Source organism: Staurois parvus, unplaced genomic scaffold, assembly GCF_062004578.1.
Source record: "Staurois parvus isolate SC_StPar_1 unplaced genomic scaffold, SC_StPar_1.0 ptg000829l, whole genome shotgun sequence".
Classification (NCBI taxonomy): domain Eukaryota; kingdom Metazoa; phylum Chordata; class Amphibia; order Anura; family Ranidae; genus Staurois; species Staurois parvus.
The window spans coordinates 875,160-892,394 of record NW_028318625.1 but is presented as its reverse complement, the minus strand read 5'-3'; the positions used below and the strand labels follow the sequence as shown (position 1 = coordinate 892,394).

The 17,235-nt window shown below is 41.4% G+C and overlaps 1 protein-coding gene across 1 annotated transcript in view; it reads right to left on the bottom strand.

Moving 5' to 3' along the window:
* Positions 1-573: 573 nt before the first annotated feature.
* Positions 574-17,235, bottom strand: part of ANKRD33B (ankyrin repeat domain 33B) — a 148,933-nt gene continuing 132,271 nt past the window's right edge. Inside the window, exon 4 of the mRNA XM_089655245.1 lies at positions 574-1,409. Coding sequence (XP_089511371.1) covers positions 574-1,409 — 836 coding nt within the window. The remainder of the gene's footprint in view (positions 1,410-17,235) is intronic.

Below are 17,235 nucleotides of genomic sequence, written 5' to 3'. Positions count from 1 at the left end.
CCCTACTGACCCCGGGCCCTCGGGCAGTGCCCGAGTTCCCCAATGGTCAGTCCGCCCCTGGCAACAATTAGCATTCTCTAAAGGAGAACAGCAAAGGCAATCCAAGTATTTCTCTCATAACAGTACTGTTTGGATGTAGAGGAAAGGGGAAAGACTCCCAAACAGTACTGCTTGAACGTAGAGGAAAAGGGATAGACTCTCAAACGTTTACCCTGAAAAATGAACGGTCAGTGCAATTAAAAAAGGTGTTCTACAGTACTCGCTATGTTCTTACAGGTGCACAAATATGGCTGCAATCACCTCTCATGAAAGGTTTCCATTGACGCAATGGTATGCCACAAAGTTGTGCTCTATATTTTTCTGGTTTACCATTGACACATAACCTCCCTGCTTTACCATTTTTCATTGTGGACTATCCATGTATAAGTATTCCATTTATTTTCCTTTTTATCTGCAGTTAGACTTACTTTTTATGAGACATAAAAAGTGCTTGTTTTGTCAGTCAAATATACTTGCATTCATTTTCAGTCAAAGGTTTACATTGTTTTGATTCGCACCTAAAAATGGTAAACATTAAGTTCTTTGTCTAGAATTTTTTCTTTGCTTTTGTGCATCTTCAAGTTTTCGAAGTGCCTCTTCTTCTGCTTTCTTTCTCTCCTCCTTTATCTCCTTATACCGCCATTTTGGAATCTGTAAGTAAGTGTTGTCATTGACACTACTGCGTCTTCTTAATTTTTCAGGTTGGTAAGTAGGTGCAGGTGCTTTACTGATCCGAACTTTTGGAATTACATAACCTGGTCTCACACTGCTTCTTCTTAATAAATTTAGAGGTAGAAGGCTTGTTCTTCTGTTAACCACATCAGCCCTTGGAATTATATTTACCTGAAGACTAGCTCTTCTTTCCTTTTTTTTGGGAACTACAATAACCTGAGAGTTTTTGAAAAGTTTTTCATAGGATTTTGCATGGTCTTTATCTGAAGTTTTTATCTCTTCAGCTCTCTGTTTCCTGAGAATCTCCTGTACAGTAAATCTACGTTTCCCAATACAGGGCGGGCTGCCTGGACATACTGTTCTGCAACTAATAGCAACAAATGGGCTGCTCATACCAGTCGTAATTTTAACCATGAAATCAAGGACCCCATCTTCTTCGGGTTCACTAAAATAATTGAAGGTAAATGCTGATTTCATACATTCTGAGATTCTCTGTGCACATGATTTGGGTTCCGCTGCTTTGGCAAGAAGCTCTTTCATCTTAGGCCATTCCATTTTAAATTGGTCACTGAATTGTTCTGCAAGTGGTTTCTCCAGCAGTTTTTGCATGAGATTGGCTGTGTCATATCTCCCTGTAAACCTTGCCCATTCTCTAGATGTGAATTCCCGACTTGGATCAACTGCATGAATATCGGCACCTGAAAAACAAATTGAATATGTGGTAGGTATATACAAAAATAAAGGCAAGTACTGTATATTGTAAGATAAGTTTTATAATGTTTGTTTCTGCATTTGTTAATGTTAACATTAAGAAAACAATGTCCCTGGCATCAGGCAGGAGTAAAAATTCTTAAAAGGGAAGGTCTTGCTGGTAGCCTTCACTTGCTCTCATACTCTTTAAAGAGTAATGACTGGGCTTATGTAAGAGTCTGAATACCAGATTATTTTGCTTAATTTATTTTGGGTTTGATCTTTAAAATATTTGTCAAGCCAAAAACATTTTTCTAGTTTTTGGAAAGCGTGGGTAAGGACTACAGCTCCTGTCAGGCTTTTTGTTTTCAGATTTCTGAGATTTACCCTCACTTCTAGTCTAGCTGACAGCAGTACTACCACACGTGAAGTGAGAGAAAATCTCCAACAGGGCCACAGACAGAAAAAAAAAATATGCTTTTCCATGATCTTCTAAAGAAAAAGATTTATATTTCTGCCTGTTATGCTGTTGGAGAGTTCCCCTTAATTTCTATTTGGTAAAATATACCCAACATGTCAAGATTTAAAATTGCGCATGCCTCTGAAACGGCTACAAACTTTGATGCCCAAAATTGTCTATAAGTGTTGCACATCACTTCACTGTTCATTCAAAAGAGATCAGAGAACAAATCAGGGGGGCAGGGGAGGAAGGAAGGGGGGGGCGAGGGAGAGGAGAAGGAGGGGGGATGGGAAGGAGGCAGGGGAGGAAGGGAGGGGGGAGGGGAGGAAGGAAGGGGGGGAGGAAGGAAAGGAGGGAGTTCAGACTCACATTGATGGCCCCAGGCTCACTGGCTCAGTCAGACGCATAGAGCTGCCGGCTGCTCTATATACAATTTCTTGCACACACATCCCCTTAGAGGCTGCACAGACTGATGTGTGGGTGGGCACAGGGTAGGCAGAGCAGATCCAGCCTGTCTTTCTCCTATTGGTGAAGAGGATGGGGGGAGGGGCTGGGCCCAGAAAGAAAAATCCGATGGACAGCCGGGGATGATCAGTGTAGTGGGGAGGCAGTTACAAGCACCGATATCCCTATATGGCTTTCAATGAAGCATCTAGAAGCCGATTCTCCTCCTCTTCCTCCCGCAGCTTTCAGCTTCTGGGAGATCAGTGCTTGTAACTGTCCCCACCGCTGTACTGATCATCCCCGAGTGGAAATTTTGAGCCCTACACTGGATTATTCATCTACAATGAGAGGACTTATTAAATGGACAAGAACTTTCTCTCAGTTTCATTTGGATATCCTTTTGAAAACATCATGTTTATCCTGGGGAATAATCAGTCACAAAGTACTGTGAAATGAGGCTCCTGTTTTTCCACCATTCCTACATGACTCCGTATTGGTCCCATCTCATGGACCTAAGCTCTTTCTCTATTTGCTTTAAATGTGGACATTTAGATGCAGATCTGTTCAGTGCCTTTTGAGTGTACCCCAAAATTAAATGATTCTGGATTACAGGGGTAGGTTATGCTAGTACATTATGCCTCTAGCTCCAGAATGGGCACTTATTGGTCTGATGGACATTTCAGGGGTAAACATTTCTAGACGCTGCAAGCAACTGTTCAGTGTTTGATTTCTTGTGGCAAAGAAAATCACCTTGCATAAATGGATTTACCCAGATGCCCCACTATCTCCTTATTTGTAGATAAAGCCTAAAACCTTACTATTGCTACATGGAATAGGTGGAGGAAACACAAGTCCACAAATATTTGAGGTCTGGGCATCTTTCATCCAAACACTACCTACTAATACTCCACTATCTATAATACAATGTTTCCAATACACCCAATGGTATCAAAACAGACTATTAATGAACGATCCTCCAATTGTTCTTTCACCTCCCACCTAACCTATATTTTCACATTCTACTAACTGTGGCCTAGCCACCCCCCGTTCCCTTACTAGATTGTAGGCTGACCACAATATACTTAAAATGCATTTCTTTGTGCTTACCACCAGACCCAGTACCACCAGCTCAATCCTAAAATGGAACTTTAACAAAACAAATTGCCAAACAAGTAGCATTTTTAATGCAGGAGAGACGTGCAAGAGACATGGTGAGCTGTGCATGGACAGCTAGGTGTATAATTTTGGCTATGCCGAGATTAATGATTTTGGCACGGACAATGTAAATGACCGAAGATCGGAACCTGGAAGGCGAAAATATCAGTGGCTGTTGGGGAGTTCCACAATACTGGAGATAGGTGAACATAGTTCCGTTTTATATTGTACCATCACAATCAATACTGTTATCTTTGTTTTGCCATATTGGCCAAAAGTTGCAGCCACTTTCATTGTCAACTGCATGCTCATATAAAAAAAAAAGAAAGAAAAATAGAAGTAAGATGCTACACACATATATCACATATATAAATTGTGTACAATTTCTTGCATGACTTATTGCCTAAACCACATACAGTAATTGATGTTGGAGGTCAAACAGACACATTAAAGCAGGGCTAGGCAACCTTAAAGAGGTGGAGTTCTACCTGAACAACATGGGAGAAGTCAAAGATCACCGGGCACAGTGTCAACCAGGACCACCTCACACCTGATTTAAATCTGATTGCAGTACTACCATGTAACAATCACGTGCTTTGCTTCTGCAATCGTGGGTTTAAATCAGGTGTTGAGAAAGCAACATATTGCCTCCTCACCACCTGTCAAACACACTCAGATCACTTTGCAGAGGAGCAGTAGTATCTGCTGCACTTGTGAATGAGTTCTAAGTTGCATCCGGCAGCAGCACTCTTAGGGCTCATTCACCTGTGAAGTTGGGGGGTGATAAAACCCTGCACCCCCAATCCCTACTCCCTTTAGCTGCTGAGACAGCAGCAAAAAGGTATACACATGTCGTAGCAGGAATTACACCCCGTTGCTTTTGGTAGGTGCCACGGCCTGTCAGTCGAGACCCATTCAAGTAAATGGGGCCACTCTGCAAGTTGCCTTGCAACTGCATGCTTCTGCGGGGTCCAAAGGGTTAAAGCAGGTGGTGAAAAAGCAACACACCGCTGCCTGTTTAACCCCTTGTTTGTTGTATTGCACACTGCACTGTTGCAGGGCACTTGCAGAGTGGCCTCATTCACTTGAATGGGTCATCTTTGGCAGGTGCTATACCCACCAACCATGACAGGGTGTAGGAGTCAACACTACAGAGGAGACATCAACTTATGTGGCTCTTGCTCCCTACTACAGCTGAAGGTTTTTTTACCCTAATAGAATGCATTAAGGTAAAAAAAAAACCTTTAGGCTTTAGAACCACTTTAAGGTACGTGAAAATAGGGGTTAATAAAGTTTTCTCTCATTCTAGGAGCCTTTTTCTTATCTTACATAGAGACAAGGTGGTCCTTGAGACCCAGACCCCCCTTTGTTCCCTCTCTTCTTCACATCAGTGAGGATATCATCCCTTCCCTATGTTCTGCCAGAAACACGCCAAGGAAATTTCACTCCACTGCCTGAATGTGGTCAGAGCAGCTAGGGTCTACCTAACTGCAACATCTACATTCAGAAAAAAGTCCTTTTTTTGTCCTCCGTGATAGTCCCATGAAGGGATATCCTGCTTCCTTCCTTCTCTATCAGGGCCTATTCCACTAGTTCAGTTGATGTTTCTTCTGTTTTTCAGCATCAAGCATCTGTTTTGCAGGTTTGATCACCAGGATCCTGGGTGGATCACCAGACTTTTGCTATGCGAACTTGAGCTGCAAGGTGCTTCAAGGAGTCATCTGAGTGTTTCGGGTCTGATGACCCTTGTATTTGTGGGCCTGTTTGCTATGTTGTTGCTTACCCCTCAGTTTATTTTCTATGAATATAAATCCTGTGTCCTGTGAATGGGAAATTTGACTTATCTGTAAATTCCATAGCTTGGAGTACAGTACAGAACACAGGTTCCTTCCCTGTGTCCTCTGTTTCCCATATTGCTTGCTACAAAACTGTAGTCCCACAGCCTCGGTAGTGTTATATGAGGGTGCACTGGCGGCATTCCCAACAAAACTTTTGTCTGTGCCCACAGAGCTGAAGGTAGCAGCATATAACCCATGGTGTATGAACACAAGTCCTGTGTCCTGTACTGTACTCTAAACTGTGGAATTTACAGGTAAATCAAAATTCCCATTTTTCAGATTGCAGTAGAACAAATATGCTACAACCACATTCCCATATAGCTTGGGAGGGACAAAAAATTTAAAATGTATCATTTTCAAATTACAATAGAAGAAATATGCCACACATAGCATACATTGTATTTCTACAATTTCTTGTAGACCTTATTGACCAAATCACATTCCCATTTAGCTTTGGAGGAACAAAATACAGTATATTTAAAATTTATATTTTTCAGATAGCAAAAGAAATATGCTACACATGTCATACCTAGCATTCTGTATTTTCTTGCAGAGATCGTAGTCTAAACTACATCCCTATTTAGCTTTGAACAGTACAAAATATTTAAAGTGTTTTTCATACTTTTCACAATAAAATGGAAGGGATATGGCACACATTGCACAGGCATAATTTCAATAAATTTCTGGGAAGCCTAGTAAGAGAAAAAGCTTTCCTTATGCAGCTTTTGGCACAATCTCACTATATAAATATTTTAAACACAATGGTATCCATAAAGCAGAAAAAAAATTCTGGTTGATCCAATATGACTAAGGGGATTATAATAAATATATAATCTGGTTTGTATGTTGCTTTTGAGAAAAAAAAAAAAATAAAGTTTTTTTTTCACTGTTGAAGCAAACACTGTGCATACTACATACACAGTATTTCAACAAGCTCTTGTAGGTTGCATTTTGAAAATGACAGAGCATGTGCAGTTATGCAGCCCAAAAAACCCATATTTGAAGTGGTTCTAAAGTCTCAAGTTTTTTAGCCTTCATGTATTGATCCAGGGAATATCCGAATGGCTCTCGGGGGATCAGGAAGGATTTTTGTTTCCCTGCAGGAGCAAATTGGATCATGCTTTGCTGGATTTTTTGCCTTCCTCTGGATCAACTGAGGGTATAGGATTATAACCTTTTTTTTTTTTTTAATGGTTGAACTGGATGGAGTTTTGTCTTTTTTCAGCCAGACTAACTATGTAACTATGTATTCTATGCATGAAGGTAAAAAAACCTATGTGTAGCAGCCCATCTAGTACTTACCTGAGCCCCCTCTTGATCCAGCGATGTCCGCAATAGCCTCGATTGTCCAGGGACTTTCACTCCTGATTGACTGAGGCAGCAGGGGGAGCCATTGGCTCCCGCTGTTGTCAATCATAGCCAGTGAGCCAGTCAGGAGAGGGTGAGGCCACGGCAGCTGTTTGCTATGGGGGCACCTGACAGGAGGAAGGGGCCAGGACTAAAAGGAGAAGAGGAGGATCAAGGCTGCTCTGTGCAAAGCCATTGCACAGAGCAGGTAAGTATGACATGTTTATTATTTTTAAGAAACAAAAACAAGACTTTAGTATCACTTTAACCACTTGCCCTCTGGAAGATGTACCATCTTCCTGACCAGGCCATTTTTTGGTATTCAACTGGTAATTGCACGGTCATGCAACGCTATACCCAAACAAAATTTGTCTTTTTTACAAACAAATAGAGCTTTCTTTTGGTGATATTTTATCACCACTGGGTTTTTTACTTTTTGTGATATAAATGAAAAAAGACCGAAAATTTTCTACTTTTGTTTTTTTAAAAATGTCCAATAAACTCAAAGTTAGTCATAAATTTAGGCCAAAATGTATTCTGCTATGTCTTTGGTAAAAAAACAAAACAATACGTGTATATTAATTGGTTTGTGTGTCTACAAACTATGGTATATATGCTGGAATTTAACCACTTGCCTACCAGGCACTTATACCCCCTTCCTTACCAGGCCAATTTTCAGCTTTCAGCGCTGCCGCACTTTGATTGACAATTGCGCGGTCATGCAACATTGTACCCATATGAAATTTTGATCATTTTTTTCTCACAAATAGAGCTTTCTTTTGGTGGTATTTAATCGCCACTGGGCGCTTTACTTTTTGCGCTATAAATTAAAAAAAGTGCAAAAAATTTGAAAAAAAAAAAAAGTTTATTTGTTTCTTTTATAAAATTTTTCAAACAGGTATTTTTTCTCCTTCACTGATTTGCGTTGATGAGGCGGCACTGATGGGCACTGATAGGCGGCACTGATGGGCACTGATAGGCAGCACTAAAGGGCACTGATTGGCAGTACTAATGAGGTGGCACGGATAGGCGGCACTGATAGACAGCACTAATCAGGGGTCACGGATAGGCGGCACTGACTGGCATCACTTCTGGGCACTGACTGGCGGCACTGGCTGGCACAACCCCTGGGCACTGACTGGTGGCACTGACTGGCAGCACTGCTGGGCTGCACTGGTGGGTGGCACTGGTGGGCAGCACTGGTGGGTGGGCACAGGTGGGTGGCACTGGTGGGCACAGGTGGGTGGCACTGGTGGGCACAGGTGGGTGGGCACAGGTGGGTGGCACTGCTGGGCACATGTAGGTGGCACTTCTGGGCACAGGTAGGTGGCACTGCAGAGTGGCACAGGTGGGGGCACTGCTGGGCACAGGTGGGGGCAATGCTGGGCACAGGTGGGGGCACTGCTGGGAATGGGTGGGCGGGGCTAGTGGGCGCACTGCTGGGCGGAACTTGCGGGTGGCACTGCTGGGCACCGATCATCAGGGCACTGATCATCAGTGCCCTGATGATCGGTGCCGATCCCCGCTCTGACAACTGCCGGTTCTCGGCAGTACTTTCCTCACGATCTGACAGCGTGAGGAAAGTGCAGCTGAGAACCGGCACTTGCATTTCCCTGTGATCAGCGTGTCATTGGACACCGCTGATCACGTGGTAAAAGGCCGGTGGGATCGGCCTTTCACCACATCACGTGATCAGCTGTGTCCGTAGGACACAGCGATCACGGAGATCGCCGGGTGCGCGCCCCCTGGGGCGCGCAGGAGAGCGCGTTCTGGGAGGACGTCATATGATGTCCACTCAGAACTGGCCGGCCGCGGTGAAGCCGTCATTCGGCTATGCGCGGTCGGCAAGAGGTTAAGCAGCTTTTACTTTCTGACTGCCTATCACATTTATTAGAAAGTAGACACCACAAGGAATTTGCTATGAGGATTTTAGTTTTTTTGCCACAAATTTTTGGAAAATTACAAAAAAATGTTTACACAAAGTTCTCTCTTAAGTGATGTATTGCTCACTTATGCCATGGCTATATGTGGAATAACACCTCAAAACACATTCTGCTACTATTCCCAAGTATGAGGATACCACATATTAGAGACTTTTGGGCAGCCTATCCACCTTCTGGCTTTCAAAGGGCATATTTCCTCATATCACTTCCTCACTACCTATCACAGTTTTGAAGGCCCTAAAATTCCAAAATAGTAACCTTTTTGGAATGTAGACACCTTGAGGAGTTTGATAAGAAGCATGTTGAGTATTTTTCAGATATCATTTTTGTCACAGGGTTTTGAAAAAGAAAAGAAAATATACATTTTTGTTTTCTTTCTTCATTTTCCAAAAACTTGTGGCAACAAAATGAGATCTGCAGAATACTCACCATGCCCCTTAGCAAATACCTTGAAGTGTCTACTTTCCAAAAAGGGGTCATTTGGCATTTCAGAGCCAACATTAGAAGCTTCTGTCACACATCACCCACTCTTCTAACAACTTGAATAACACCTTCTCTGACACTTTTTGTTTACATGAAAAACCATTTTTTGCTAGAAAATTACTTTGAACCCCCAAATATTTTTATATATTTTTAATGCCATGGCCCTAGACAATAAAAATGTGGGTTTTTCATTTTTTTATGTCACACAGTATTTGCGCAGCGATTTTTCAAACGCTAATTTTTGGGAAAAAAATACATTTCTTTTAATCTTAATGCACAAAAAAACAGTATATTGCTCAATTGTTTGATAAAATATAAAAGATAATGTTACGACAAGTAAATAGATACCAAACATAACTAGCGTTAAAATTGCGCATGGCTGTGCAGAAGCGACAAACTACACAAACACTCAACTTTAAGAGAACTAATTTTCCAAGGCTGAGAGCTGCTTTCCAAGACTTAGACTGGGAGGGAATATTGGCATCAATTAAAACAAGACAGAAATGGCAGTTCTTCAAAAAGACTGTATGTGAACACACTGCAAAATATATTCCAATGGACAGCACAATTAAAAGGCTAAAAATTAAACCTATGTGGCTTACGGCCAAAGTTAAAAAAGCTATAAATATTAAGAAAAGAGCTTTTAGTAAATATAAAAATGAAGGAACGCTATCATCGTTTAAACATTACAAAGAATATGACAGCGATGCGTGGCTTAAATTAGAACATTTAGGCAGGTGGGGGTGGAGCCTGAACATGGCGGTGCAGGAGAGCATGGTGTGAGTGCTCTCCGACAACCTCCATTCCAGCCACCCCAAGAGCCCTCCTATCGGAGCCCTACCTGGGTGAGGAGGTGCTCCGGTGGAGAAATGCCGGAGCTGCAAGCGGGGACCGAGAGTAAGCGGGCCCGAGTATCCAGAGATGTGCCCGCGGTGATCCAGGAAGGAGTAGCGGGTTGCCGGGGAGATGGAGTAACGCTGCATGACCATATGGTCAGCCGCAAAGGAGCATTGGGAAGGGGAGAAGCCGGCCGGCATCCAAAGAAGAGAGGGAGACGCTGATCCAATCCCTAACCCGTCTCCCAGCTTGATTAGCAATCGGCCATTCGATCAGAGGTCTAGAGAGGGCCACACAAGGCAAGAAGAGACCCTGGAGGAATCCCCCTAAGAAACAGATCAGAAGAGTAAAACTCCAGACTGGTGCCAGCTCGCAGGAGAATCAACTGAAGGAGGGTGAGTGAGAACGGCCCAGGCTAATTGTACATTGGATTGGACTGTGGGATATAATTTATACATTCTGTAAAGGAGAAAAGAAGGATTCCCAGGGGGATGGGAAGGTGTGGAAGAGGAAAAGGGGTTAAGTGGCCCTAGAAGAGGAAATTAAAGTCTTAATTGACAAATAGTAGATCAATACTGGCTTCCTAATATATATCCTTAATACTTCCCCTGGTTCTGTAGAAGAGAATAAGTTACACAGAAGATATGAATAATAAGAGCACTAAAGGAAGTGGGCTTAAAGGGTCCCAAACTGGTACGATCAAAAAATACACATCCCTGGGAAATGTGACTCCAGAAAGGTCCAAAAGGTGGAAGCGAAAAAGGGGAAAGGAAAGTAGTCTGGAAAATAGCCCCAGACTATCGCTGGGACTGAATAGTAGTAGTCAACAATTGATAGAAAATATAGAGAGGAAAGACCTTGAAAGTGATCTACAAGTACTGAATAAAAAAGAAATGGCAGAAATGTTCAAAAATCAATAAAGCAAGAAATGGCAATCATACGGAAAGATTTGGGGCATTTGTTATTGAGAGTGGAAGAAAAATTGTTATTCAGAGTTGAGAGAAAAATTAAAAATCATGCCCAAAATATTTCCGATTTAGAAAAAAGGACAATTACTTTTGGGAAAACTCAGAAAATAATGCTTTATAAGATAGAGGTACAAGAAAACAGGGATAGGAGGAGTAACATTAGGATACAAGGAGTCCCAGAAATCTTTAAAGGGGAAGAATTGCAAGAACTAGTTTGTAAAATTTTAAACTCCATAATAGACAGACCTGAAACAGAGTTGGTTAAATTGGATGGAGTCTTTAGAACAGGAAAGTTTTACCAAGGAAATGAGAAGGAAAAACCAAGAGACATAATTGTTCAATTTCATAAGTATGGGGATAAGGAAGAAATTTGGAGGAAGATCAAAGGAAGAACATTTATTAAGTATGGAGAAATAAACATTCAGATTTTTGCGGATTTATCTTCTGAGACTTTGTGGAGAAGGAGATCCTTGAAACCCCTGTTAGAGCAAATGAGAGAACGGAATGTACATTATAGATGGGGTACTCCAGCGTGCCTAATCGGATGGAAGAATGGAGTTACAGCTCACTTGAGATTTCCTGAGGATTTGAGAGACTTCTGTGATATACTTGATCTGCAAAGAATAGAGATTACTGGATGGGAAGTAGAGGGAGAAATAGGAGCTATGGGAAAGGAGGATTGGCAGTCTGTTAGAAGGGGGAAGTAAGGAGGAGTAGGGGTGTGTGTGTGTGTTTTTTTTTTCTCCCTCTCGTCTTCTTCTTCCTCCTTATGGTTTTTCCCCTGGAGATCCATTTTTAGAGCTCGGTGGAAATTTATTAGGCAAAATAGATAGAGGGTAATTGGGGAGGTTGGAGGGAGGGAGAGCCGTTCATGGGCGGAGTTTAGCCCCAAGGTTTGAATCAAAGGTGGGTTTGGGCCCACAAATGATTAGTAGGCAAACTAGAGGCCAAAAAATGGGCTGGGTAGTAAAAGGGGGGGTGTTGGGTGGGGGGTGGGAGGGAATGGTTTGGGAAATGAGTAGTATGGAAGGGGAAGGGGGAGGGGTATTAAGGTTAACATTCTACATGATGGGAGGAGGTATAAAAATAAAGAGGGAAGAAGAGAGGGGATGGAGGTGAAGAAAAGAGATATACGGTGGGGCAAAAAAGTATTTAGTCAGCCACCAATTGTGCAAGTTCTCCCACTTAAAAAGATGAGAGAGGCCTGTAATTGGCATCATAAGTAGACCTCAACTATGAAAGACAAAATGAGAAAAAAAAATGCAGACAAACACATTGGCTGATTTGGAAAGAATTTATTTGCAAATTATGGTGGAAAATAAGTATTTGGTCAATATCAAAAGTTCATCTCAATACTTTGTTATATATCCTTTGTTGGCAATGACAGAGGTCAAACGTTTCCTGTAAGTCTTCACAAGGTTGGCACACACTGTTGCTGGTATGTTGGCCCATTCCTCCATGCAGATCTCCTCTAGAGCAGTGATGTTTTGGGGCTGTCGCTGGGCAACACGAACTTTCAACTCCCTCCAAAGGTTTTCTATGGGGTTGAGATCTGGAGACTGGCTAGACCACTCCAGGACCTTGAAATGCTTCTTACGAAGCCACTCCTTCATTGCCCGGGTGGTATGTTTGGGATCATTGTCATGTTGGAAGACCCAGCCACGTTTCATCTTCAATGCCCTTGCTGATGGAAGGAGGTTTGCACTCAAAATCTCACCATACATGGCCCCATTTATTCTGTCCTGTACATGGATCAGTTGTCCTGGTCCCTTTGCAGAGAAACAGCCCCAAAGCATGATGTTGCCACCCCCATGCTTCACAGTAGGTATGGTGTTCTTTGGATGCAACTCAGCATTCTCTCTCCTCCAAACACGACAAGTTGTGTTTCTACCAAACAGTTCTATTTTGGTTTCATCTGACCATATGACATTCTCCCAATCCTCTTCTGGATCATCCAAATGCTCTCTAGCAAACTTCAGACGGGCCCGGACATGTACTGGCTTAAGCAGGGGGACACGTCTGGCACTGCAGGATCTGAGTCCCTGGCGGCGTAGTGTGTTACTGATGGTAGCCTTTCTAACGTTGGTCCCAGCTCTCTGCAGGTCATTCACTAGGTCCCCCCGTGTGGTCCTGGGATTTTTGCTCACCGTTCTTGTGATCATTTTGACCCCACGGGGTGAGATCTTGCGTGGAGCCCCAGATCGAGGGAGATTATCAGTGGTCTTGTATGTCTTCCATTTTCTAATTATTGCTCCCACAGTTGATTTGTTCACACCAAGCTGGTTGCCTATTGCAGGTTCAGTCTTCCCAGCCTGGTGCAGGTCTACAATTTTGTTTCTGGTGTCCTTCGACAGCTCTTTGGTCTTCACCATAGTGGAGTTTGGAGTGTGACTGTTTGAGGTTGTAGACAGGTGTCTTTTATACTGATAACAAGTTCAAAACAGGTGCCATTGATACAGATAATGAGTGCAGAACAGAGGAGCCTCTTAAAGAAGAAGGTACAGGTCTGTGAGAGCCAGAAATCTTGATTGTTTGTAGGTGACCAAATACTTATTTTCCACCATAATTTGCAAATAAATTCTTTCCAAATCAGCCAATGTGATTGTCTGGATTTTTTTTCTCATTTTGTCTCTCATAGTTGAGGTCTACCTATGACGCCAATTACAGGCCTCTCTCATCTTTTTGAGTGGGAGAACTTGCACAATTGGTGGCTGACTAAATACTTTTTTGCCCCACTGTAAGAAGGATGGAAGAACTACAGTTTATAACTTAGAATGTAAAGGGGTTGAATTGTCCTGGGAAAAGATTTAAGGTTATTTAAGGGTTACAACATAGAGTATCTTTGGTGGTTTTTTTGCAGGAGACACATTTTGAGATAGAGTCAAAAGCTGAGCTCTAGATATTTTCCAACACGGTATTACACAGATTCCCCAATTAAGAGAGCAAAGGGAGTAGCAATAGGGTTTGCAAAGAATTTAAGGTTTGAGTTGGAGGATAGAGTAATAGACCACGAGGGGAAATTTTTGTTCTTAAAAGGTAAACTACAAGAAATAGAGTGTACAGTAGCGAATATTTATTGCCCAAATAAGAGATCGGAGATATATTTGAAAGGTATATTGAAAACAATTGATGGATTTTAAAAAGGATTGCTTGATATTGACTGGGGACTTCAATTTCTGTATGGATCCACAAATGGATACAACCTCTTCTGTGCAGAGAGAGAGAGGTGGGTCTCTGAGTATTTTGAAGAGGGTGATGCATGAGTGCCAACTGGTGGACATCTGGAGAATACCACATGGGAAAGAAAGAGACTATACCTTCTTCTGAAATGCACATGAGATCTATTCGAGGTTGGATTATATATTGGTAGATCATCAACTTATTGAGTTTGTGGTTAAAATAGAAATAGAAGCAATGTCCTTTACGGATCATGCCCGTTACAATGAAACTAGGGTGGAGGAGGCGGTTGACAGGAGGTTCAGGATGGAAGTTGAATGAGGCACTTCTCCTGGATAAGGAGACTGATCAGAAGATTAGGGAAGAGATTGAGCGATTTTTTTCGGGAGAACAAGACAGGAGATGTGTCGGTAGCTACAGTATGGGAGTCCCATAAGGCTTACATAAAAGGAATATTGATTGCGTTCGAGGCAAAAAAGAAAAAGGGAAAGAAGAGAGAAATTTAGTGGGCTTTTAAAGGAAATATTTGATTTGGAGCAGATACATAAAAATAGAATAACAAAAGAGATAAGACAGAAGGTAATAAAAAAGAAAGAAGAACTAGAGATTCTGATGGAAGAGGAGAAGAGAAGAGCCTTTAATAAAGTGTTAAGTGAGAGGTATAGATGGGGAGATAAACCAGGAAAGTATTTAATGAGAGCCCTGAGGAAAAAGAAAAATAGGAATTATATAGAAAAAATAAGAAACTCTAAGGGAGAACTGGTTCATTAAACTAAAGAGATTGCTAAGGTGTTTAAGGAATATTATAGTAAGTTGTATAATATTACCTCCCACAACTCTTTAAATAATATTGGAAATGCGAGTATTCAAAAAAGGATATATTTAAAAAAAACGGTCTACCGAAATTAAGCGAAGCACAATTGAATTCCCTTGACTCAGAAATTACGCAGGAAGAAATAATAGTAGCATTAAAAAGTACTACGACGGGGAAAAGCCCAGGGCCAGATGTTATACTGTGAGGGACTATAAAAAATACAGTGAATTGTTAATACCTAAATTGAAGATATATATGAATGCCTTGGGTGGGGAGATGGAAATGAGGCAAGAATCTCTACAGGCTCATGTGGTGCTCATTCAGAAGGAAAGGAAAGATGCTTCTCAGTGCTCTAGTTATAGACCAATCTCACTTTTGAACACGGATACTAAATTATATGCAAAGGTCTTAGCAAACAGGTTGAAAGATTTAATGCCCGAATGGATACATGGGGATCAGGTGGGATTTGTGTCGGGGAGAGAGGGCAGAGACAATGGGTTGAGATCTTTGTTGCTTATTCAGAAAAGTAAGAAGGGAAAAACTCCGGTGGTGGTGCTCTCAATCGATACCGAAAAGGCATTCGATAGAGTTGATTGGAGCTTCATGATGGACACTCTGGAAGCCCTGGGAATGAGAGTTAGAATGAGAGAGTGGATAGGAAAGTTGTACAGAAGCCCTCTGCAGTTATTTTGGTCAATGGAGAGAGGTTGGAGGCTATTGGGATGTCAAATGGAACAAGACAGGGCTGCTCACTGTCCCCATTGTTGTATGTTTTGTCATTGGAATCCTTATTGTCAAAAATTAGGAAGAATATAGATATAAAGGGAGTACAGATAGGAGGAACAGAACACAAAGTGGCTGCCTTTGCAGATGACCTGTTGTTCTATGTGGGAAACCCCAAGCTAACACTCCCAAATTTAATGAAGATACTGAAGGAATATGGGGAGCTATCAAACTTGAAAATCAACCCAACAAAAACTGAGATTTTAAATATAAATCTTTCAAATAGTGAAAAACAAAAGATACAAAAAGAATTCCCCTTTATATGGAAGGAAAGGGAGATAAAATATTTAGGGGTAAAACTCACTGCTTCATACAAGAACTTGTACAAATCAAATTACATTTCACTGTTAAATCAGATTAAGGAGGAACTAAAGAAATTGGGAGGAGGAAACCGGTCTTGGATAGGACGCATAAATCTGATAAAAATGGTAATTGTACCCAAAATCCTATATAAATTTCAAATGATCGCAATTAAACTCCTAGAGGTTTTCTTTAAGGCAGTTAAAAAAATAAGATATATATGGAAGAATAAAAAACCTAGAACATCCTATGAATTGTTAAGTAGAAATAAAGAGAAGGGTGGATTGGGAGTGCCAGACTTTAAGAGATATTATAGAGCAGTAGTTTTAGCGAGAATTTATGATTGGACGCATAATCCAAAAGGGAAAAGTTAGGTTAAAATTGAAAATCAACTAAGCAGAGCTAATTTGAGTAAAATGATATGGGTGCCAGCACAATATAGAGGATTAAAAGATAGCACAAGTTTACATACATTAAATGTTTTAAGGGTCTGGGATGTATTGCATAAACACATGAAGTGGGATTTTAATTCACAATTAATGTCACTGAGAAATGCAGAGTTTTTCCCTCCAGGTAGGGAGGAGATTATAGGAAAATGGTTTAAAAAGGAGGATGTCCAGGTGAGAGATATAATGGTGAGGGTGGGGGTGGGGGGGGGATTGAGATCACTTAAGGATTGGAAAAAGGAGAAATTTTCACTAAGATAGATGAGTGGAGGTATCACCAATTAAAACATTTTGTTGGGAAGCTTCCGAAACCTTTGAGATCTAGAAAGGATTGGAATCTGTTTGAGAGGTTGTTGGAGTCATGGGGAGATGGGAAACATGGCACTGCTAAAATTTATAAGATTCTCACTGAACTAGACACAAACACAAAGCCATTGTATATAGCGAAATGGGAAAGAGATCTGGGGGTTGTGATAGAAGAGGATAAACAGAAGAAAATATATAGATTAACTCATGAGAATAAAGGTATGCGAGAGGTGGAAATAAATTACAAGTGTTTAATAAGATGGCACATTACACCGAATGTTGAACATAAGATGAGTGGGGAGAACTCACCGGGATGTTGGCGGGGATGTGGAAAGATAGGCACGTTATATCACATATGGTGGGAGTGGCCAAAAATTCAAGTATTTTGGAAGACAATAGTTCATTTAATTGGGATGATTTCTGAGATGAATATGGGATTGGATCCAGAGATTTGTCTATTACATAGTACAGAGTTATCAGTAAACAAATACAAGGAATCGGGTATATGGCACTATCTAAACGCAGCAAAGGGT